The sequence below is a fragment of the Oncorhynchus masou genome, chromosome 15, assembly GCF_036934945.1.
Source record: "Oncorhynchus masou masou isolate Uvic2021 chromosome 15, UVic_Omas_1.1, whole genome shotgun sequence".
NCBI classification, from domain to species: domain Eukaryota; kingdom Metazoa; phylum Chordata; class Actinopteri; order Salmoniformes; family Salmonidae; genus Oncorhynchus; species Oncorhynchus masou.
In genome coordinates, this window is record NC_088226.1 from 73,818,117 (window position 1) to 73,827,455 (window position 9,339).

The window sequence follows — 9,339 nt, forward strand, 5'->3', positions numbered from 1 at the left end:
GTAATGTACTCTACTATACTCTACTGCGCTCTACTATACTGTAATGTACTCTACTGTACTCTACTATACTGTAATGTACTCTACTATACTCTACTGTACTCTACTATACTGTAATGTACTCTACTATACTTTACTGCACTCTACTATACTCTACTATACTCTACTGTACTCTACTATACTGCAATGTACTCTACTATACTCTACTGTACTCCACTATACTGTAATGTACTCTACTATACTCTACTGTACTCTACTATACTGTAATGTACTCTACCATACTGTAATGTACTCTACCATACTCTACTATACTCTACTGTGATGTACTCTACTATACTCTGCTGTGCTCTACTATACTGTAATGTACTCTACTGTACTGTGATGTACTCTACTATACTGTAATGTACTCTACTATACTCTATTGTACTCTACTATACTGTAATGTACTCTACTATACTCTACTGCGCTCTACTATACTCTAATGTACTCTACTATACTCTACTGTGCTGTACTCTACTCTACTGTGCTCTACTATACTGTAATGCACTCTACTATACTCTAATGTGCTGTACTGTACTCTACTCTACTGTGCTCTACTATACTGTAATGTACTCTACTATACTCTACTGTGCTCTACTATACTGTAATGTACTCTACTGTACTGTGATGTACTCTACTGTACTCTACCATACTGTAATGTACTCTACTGTACTGTGATGTACTCTACTATACTCTACTATACTCTACTGTACTCTACTATACTGTAATGTACTCTACTATACTCTACTGTACTCTACCATACTGTAATGTACTCTACCATACTCTACTGTACTCTACTATACTCTACTGTACTGTGATGTACTCTACTATACTCTACTGTGCTCTACTATACTCTACTGTACTCTACTGTACTGTGATGTACTGTACTGTGATGTACTCTACTATACTCTACTGTACTCTACTATACTGTAATGTACTCTACTATACTCTATTGTACTCTACTATACTGTAATGTACTCTACTATACTCTACTGCGCTCTACTATACTGTAATGTACTCTACTATACTCTACTGTACTCTACTATACTGTAATGTACTCTACTGTACTGTGATGTACTCTACTATACTGTAATGTACTCTACTGTACTGTGATGTACTCTACTATACTGTAATGTACTCTACTATACTCTATTGTACTCTACTATACTGTAATGTACTATCCTATACTGTAATATCCTCTGCTATACTCTATTGTGCTCTACTATACTGTGCTGTACTCTACTATACTGTAATGTACTATACTGTAATGTACTATACTATACTGTACTATACTGTAATATCCTCTGCTATACTCTATTGTACTCTACTATACTGTAATGTGCTCTACTATACTGTGCTGTACTCTACTATACTATACTGTAATATCCTCTGCTATACTCTATTGTACTCTACTATACTGTGCTGTACTCTACTGTGCTGTACTCTACTATACTGTGCTCGACTATACTGTAATGTACTCTACTATACTGTAATGTACTATACTCTACTATACTGTAATATCCTATACTGTACTCCACTATACAGTAATGTACTCTGCTATGCTCTATTGTACTCGACTATACAGTAATGTGCTCTACTATACTGTGATGTACTCTACTATACTGTAATATACTATACTATACTGTACTCCACTATACAGTAATGTACTCTGCTATACTCTATTGTACTCTACTATACTGTAATGTACTCTACTATACTGTGATGTACTTTACTATACTCTATTGTACTCTACTATACTGTGATGTACTCTGCTATACTCTACCATACTGTAATGTGCTCTACTGTACTGTGATGTACACTACTGTGCTCTACTATACTGTAATGTACTCTACTATACTGTGATGTACTCTACTATACTGTGATGTACTATACTCTACTGTGCTCTACTATACTGTAATGTCCTCTACTATACTCTACTGTGCTGTACTGTACTCTACTCTACTGTGCTCTACTATACTGTAATGTACTCTACTATACTCTAATGTGCTGTACTGTACTCTACTGTACTGTACTGTAATGTACTCTACTATACTCTACTGTGCTCTACTATACTGTAATGTACTCTACTGTACTGTGATGTACTCTACTATACTCTACTGTGCTCTACTATACTGTAATGTGCTCTACTATACTGTGATGTGCTCTACTATACTGTGATGTGCTCTACTATACTGTGATGTGCTCTACTATACTGTGATGTGCTCTACTATACTGTGATGTACTCTACTATACTGTGATGTACTCTACTATACTGTGATGTACTATACTCTACTGTGCTCTACTATACTGTAATGTACTCTACTATACTCTACTGTGCTGTACTCTACTCTACTGTGCTCTACTATACTGTAATGTACTCTACTATACTCTAATGTGCTGTACTGTACTCTACTCTACTGTGCTCTACTATACTGTAATGTACTCTACTATACTCTACTGTGCTCTACTATACTGTAATGTACTCTACTGTACTGTGATGTACTCTACTGTACTCTACCATACTGTAATGTACTCTACTGTACTGTGATGTACTCTACTATACTCTACTGTGCTCTACTATACTGTACTGTACTGTGATGTACTCTACTATACTCTACTGTACTCTACTGTACTGTGATGTACTCTACTATACTCTACTGTGCTCTACTATACTGTAATGTACTCTACTATACTCTACTGTACTCTACTATACTGTAATGAACTCTACTATACTCTACTGTACTCTACCATACTGTAATGTACTCTACCATACTCTACTGTACTCTACTATACTCTACTGTACTGTGATGTACTCTACTATACTCTACTGTGCTCTGCTATACTGTAATGTACTCTACTGTACTGTGATGTACTCTACTATACTCTACTGTACTCTACTGTACTGTGATGTACTGTACTGTGATGTACTCTACTATACTCTACTGTACTCTACTATACTGTAATGTACTCTACTATACTCTATTGTACTCTACTATACTGTAATGTACTCTACTATACTCTGCTGCGCTCTACTATACTGTAATGTACTCTACTATACTCTACTGTACTCTACTATACTGTAATGTACTCTACTATACTCTACTGTACTCTACTATACTGTAATGTACTCTACTATACTCTACTGTACTCTACTATACTGTAATGTACTCTACCATACTGTAATGTACTCTACCATACTCTACTATACTCTACTGTACTGTGATGTACTCTACTATACTCTACTGTGCTCTACTATACTGTAATGTACTCTACTGTACTGTGATGTACTCTACTATACTGTAATGTACTCTACTATACTCTATTGTACTCTACTATACTGTAATGTACTCTACTATACTCTACTGCGCTCTACTATACTGTAATGTACTCTACTATACTCTATTGTACTCTACTATACTGTAATGTACTCTACTATACTCTACTGCGCTCTACTATACTGTAATGTACTCTACTGTACTCTACTATACTGTAATGTACTCTACTATACTCTACTGTACTCTACTATACTGTAATGTACTCTACCATACTTTACTGTACTCTACTATACTCTACTGTACTCTACTATACTGTAATGTACTCTACCATACTGTAATGTACTCTACCATACTCTACTGTACTCTACTATACTCTACTGTACTGTGATCTACTCTACTATACTCTACTGTGCTCTACTATACTGTAATGTACTCTACTGTACTGTGATGTACTCTACTATACTGTAATGTACTCTACTATACTCTATTGTACTCTACTATACTGTAATGTACTCTACTATACTCTACTGCGCTCTACTATACTGTAATGTACTCTACTGTACTCTACTATACTCTACTGTACTCTACTATACTGTAATGTACTCTACTATACTCTACTGTACTCTACTATACTGTAATGTACTCTACTATACTCTACTGTACTCTACTATACTGTAATGTACTCTACCATACTTTACTGTACTCTACTATACTCTACTATACTCTACTGTATTCTACTATACTGTAATGTACTCTACTATACTCTACTGTACTCCACTATACTGTAATGTACTCTACTATACTCTACTGTACTCTACTATACTGTAATGTACTCTACCATACTGTAATGTACTCTACCATACTCTACTGTACTCTACTATACTCTACTGTACTGTGATGTACTCTACTATACTCTACTGTGCTCTACTATACTGTAATGTACTCTACTGTACTGTGATGTACTCTACTATACTGTAATGTACTCTACTATACTCTATTGTACTCTACTATACTGTAATGTACTCTACTATACTCTACTGCGCTCTACTATACTGTAATGTACTCTACTATACTCTATTGTACTCTACTATACTGTAATGTACTCTACTATACTCTACTGCGCTCTACTATACTGTAATGTACTCTACTGTACTCTACTATACTGTAATGTACTCTACTATACTCTACTGTACTCTACTATACTGTAATGTACTCTACCATACTTTACTGTACTCTACTATACTCTACTATACTCTACTGTACTGTGGTGTACTCTACTATACTCTACTGTGCTCTACTATACTGTAATGTACTCTACTGTACTGTGATGTACTCTACTATACTCTACTGTACTCTACTGTACTGTACTGTGATGTACTCTACTATACTCTACTGTACTCTACTGTACTGTGATGTACTCTACTATACTCTACTGTGCTCTACTATACTGTAATGTACTCTACTATACTCTACCATACTGTAATGTACTCTACTGTACTGTGATGTACTCTACTATACTCTACTGTGCTCTAATATACTGTACTGTACTGTGATGTACTCTACTATACTCTACTGTACTCTACTGTACTGTGATGTACTCTACTATACTCTACTGTGCTCTACTATACTGTAATGTACTCTACTATACTCTACTGTACTCTACTATACTGTAATGAACTATACCATACTCTACTGTACTCTACCATACTGTAATGTACTCTACCATACTCTACTGTACTCTACTATACTCTACTGTACTGTGATGTACTCTACTATACTCTACTGTGCTCTACTATACTGTAATGTACTCTACTGTACTGTGATGTACTCTACTATACTGTAATGTACTCTACTATACTCTATTGTACTCTACTATACTGTAATGTACTCTACTATACTCTACTGCGCTCTACTATACTGTAATGTACTCTACTATACTCTATTGTACTCTACTATACTGTAATGTACTCTACTATACTCTACTGCGCTCTACTATACTGTAATGTACTCTACTGTACTCTACTATACTGTAATGTACTCTACTATACTCTACTGTACTCTACTATACTGTAATGTACTCTACCATACTTTACTGTACTCTACTATACTCTACTGTACTCTACTATACTGTAATGTACTCTACCATACTGTAATGTACTCTACCATACTCTACTGTACTCTACTATACTCTACTGTACTGTGATGTACTCTACTATACTCTACTGTGCTCTACTATACTGTAATGTACTCTACTGTACTGTGATGTACTCTACTATACTGTAATGTACTCTACTATACTCTATTGTACTCTACTATACTGTAATGTACTCTACTATACTCTACTGCGCTCTACTATACTGTAATGTACTCTACTATACTCTATTGTACTCTACTATACTGTAATGTACTCTACTATACTCTACTGCGCTCTACTATACTGTAATGTACTCTACTGTACTCTACTATACTGTAATGTACTCTACTATACTCTACTGTACTCTACTATACTGTAATGTACTCTACCATACTTTACTGTACTCTACTATACTCTACTATACTCTACTGTACTCTACTATACTGTAATGTACTCTACTATACTCTACTGTACTCCACTATACTGTGATGTACTCTACTATGCTCTACTGTACTCTACTATACTGTAATGTACTCTACCATACTGTAATGTACTCTGTCATACTCTACTGTACTCTACTATACTCTACTGTACTGTGATGTACTCTACTATACTCTACTGTGCTCTACTATACTGTAATGTACTCTACTGTACTGTGATGTACTCTACTATACTGTAATGTACTCTACTATACTCTATTGTACTCTACTATACTGTAATGTACTCTACTATACTCTACTGCGCTCTACTATACTGTAATGTACTCTACTATACTCTATTGTACTCTACTATACTGTAATGTACTCTACTATACTCTACTGCGCTCTACTATACTGTAATGTACTCTACTGTACTCTACTATACTGTAATGTACTCTACTATACTCTACTGTACTCTACTATACTGTAATGTACTCTACTATACTCTACTGTACTCTACTATACTGTAATGTACTCTACTATACTCTACTGTGCTCTACTATACTGTAATGTACTCTACCATACTCTACTATACTCTACTGTACTCTACCATACTGTAATGTACTCTACCATACTCTACTATACTCTACTATACTCTACTGTGCTCTACTATACTGTAATGTACTCTACTATACTCTACTGTACTCTACTATACTGTAATGTACTCTACTATACTCTACTGTGCTCTACTATACTGTAATGTACTCTACCATACTCTACTATACTCTACTGTACTCTACTATACTGTAATGTACTCTACAGTATAGTAGAGTACAGTAGAGTATAGTAGAGTACATTACAGTAGAGTACAGTATAGTAATGTACTCTACTATACTCTACTGTGCTCTACTATACTGTAATGTACTCTACTATACTCTACTGTGCTCTACTATACTGTAATGTACTCTACCATACTCTACTATACTCTACTGTACTCTACTATACTGTAATGTACTCTACAGTATAGTAGAGTACAGTAGAGTATAGTAGAGTACAGTAGAGTATAGTAATGTACTCTACTATACTCTACTGTGCTCTACTATACTGTAATGTGCTCTACTATACTGTAATGTACTCTACTATACTGTAATGTACTCTACTATACTCTACTGTACTCTACTATACTCTACTGTGCTCTACTATACTGTAATGTGCTCTACTATACTGTAATGTACTCTACTATACTCTACTGTACTCTACTATACTGTAATGTACTCTACTATACTCTACTGTACTCTACTATACTGTAATGTACTCTACTATACTCTACTGTGCTCTACTATACTGTAATGTACTCTACTATACTCTACTGTACTCTACTATACTGTAATGTACTCTACTATACTCTACTGTACTCTACTCTACTGTACTCTACTATACTGTAATGTACTCTACTATACTCTACTGTGCTCTACTATACTCTACCATACTGTAATGTGCTCTACTATACTCTACTGTACTCTACTATACTGTAATGTACTCTACCATACTCTACTGTGCTCTACTTATCTTCAGACGTGTGTGGTACGGGCCTGGGATACCAGTCGTCCTCTACTCTTCTGTCCAGCGATGAACACTGCTATGTGGCATCACCCCATCACCTCTCGCCAGGTGGACATTCTTAAAGAGTTTGGCTACGTTGAGATCCCCTGCATCGCCAAGAAACTGGTCTGTGGAGACCAAGGTGTGTGCTGATAGTTCATAACGTGTGGAATGTTTCGATTGATGAATGGAAGCTTGTGTTAGTCGTTCCTCACTGCTAAATGAAACATACTATTGTATTCTGTCTGGACTGTGTACATCTTTCACCTTTGTACCTCTTGCCTGTTTCTATTGTGGTTTATACATCGTTGAGTAACTTGGAGTGTCACTTTACAGGCAAAGGGGCCATGGCAGAGGTGTCAACGATCGTAGATGTTGTGAACCAATTCATCCAGAAAGCTGCCGAGTCTCCTCAGGAAGGAGCAGGCCAGGCGCTGTGAGGAAGGAGCAGGCCAGGCGCTGTGAGGAAGGAGCAGGCCAGGCGCTGTGAGGAAGGAGCAGGCCAGGTGCTGTGGGGAAGGAGCAGGCCAGGTGCTGTGAGGAAGGAGCAGACCAGGCGCTGTGAGGAAGGAGCAGGCCAGGTGCTGTGGGGAAGGAGCAGGCCAGGTGCTGTGAGGAAGGATCAGGCCTGTGAATATTAATGAACTGCAGATAGTAAAATCCAGATGGACTCCTAGACCCTGTGCACTTGTGGAGATCTGAGAGGATTTTGATTGGAATAGGTAATATGCTGAAACTTCCACCTAGCCTATCAGAGGGCAAGGTGGAACTATTACCATAATGACTGCGCCTGTCAAATCTTCTCAGATCTGCTTAAATCAATCCCTAGGTTCTAGGGGTCCGTTTTGGATTGGGCCAGGGTCTAGGGGTCTGTTTGGGATTGGGCCAAGGTCTAGGGGTCCGTTTGGGATTGGTCTAGGGGTCCGTTTGGGATTGGGCCAGGGGTCCATTTGGAATTGGGCCATTGACATGAAGATGAGGCATTCAGATGAAGATTGCTGCAGTTATTTGTGATGTAATCATTTGAATGTAATGAACAGATTTTTTTGAAGCCAAATGTTAAAGAGACAAGAGTTTGCAATAAATGTTTGTAATTTAATTATCAAAGAATTTGTGTCGGATATTCTTGCTGACTTGGATTAGCAGCAACTGCTGCTATGTGAGTGTTATGTCATGCTTTGTTACGTCATCCTTCTTAGTAAGATCCCATGGTGACTCTTGCCATAGGTTCATGGTGACTCTTGCCATCGCTGGCCACTCCAGAACAGTCCAGTGTTTATTCTTGAATCATTACTGGGTGCTTCTGGATGTGTGTTTGGGGTCATTATCCTGCTGGAAGACCCACAACCTTCAACGGCGACCCAGTTTCCGGACACTGGGTTGATGTTAGAGGAATGACATTTGTTTATGTTTTAATTAACCAATTCAATTAAACACTCTGCCCACTCCTAATAATTTGTAAGACACTTATTTGCATAAAATGGACAGAGACCAGTCTCAAAATCAATCTGTAGCATTTATTCTCGAGAGTACTGAACTTCATACAATTTACAACAGGTTATAAACTGAAAATGACGTCATTCGGTTTCAAACTGTCCCGCCCCTCCCCCACTCCGGCACAATGGCAGTATAGTTCTCAAGCCTTCCTACATCGACCCCCATCAGTATAGATAATTTATGACCGGGCCAAGGTCTTCCTGTGTAGATAAGCATTCTAGCCAGTCTGACGATAAGTTCATTCATTTCTACCAAGGAACAGACAGTCATTGTTCTAACTCTTGATTATATTTACACACATTATATTCAGTACTACACGGATTAAAAGAAAATTCATACATCTATACAGTAACATAATAGTATTCTGATTAGTCAG

At 37.1% G+C, this 9,339-nt stretch overlaps 1 protein-coding gene across 2 annotated transcripts in view; it reads left to right on the forward strand.

The window, feature by feature from the left end:
- ppcdc (phosphopantothenoylcysteine decarboxylase) overlaps positions 1–8,912 on the forward strand; it is a 51,680-nt gene extending 42,768 nt beyond the window's left edge. For both annotated transcript variants that reach the window (XM_064990220.1, XM_064990219.1), the window contains 2 exons: positions 7,440–7,608; positions 7,803–8,912. In XM_064990220.1, coding sequence (XP_064846292.1) covers positions 7,440–7,608; positions 7,803–7,906 — 273 coding nt within the window. In that variant the 3' untranslated portion in view covers positions 7,907–8,912. The remainder of the gene's footprint in view (positions 1–7,439; positions 7,609–7,802) is intronic.
- Positions 8,913–9,339: the final 427 nt, after the last annotated feature.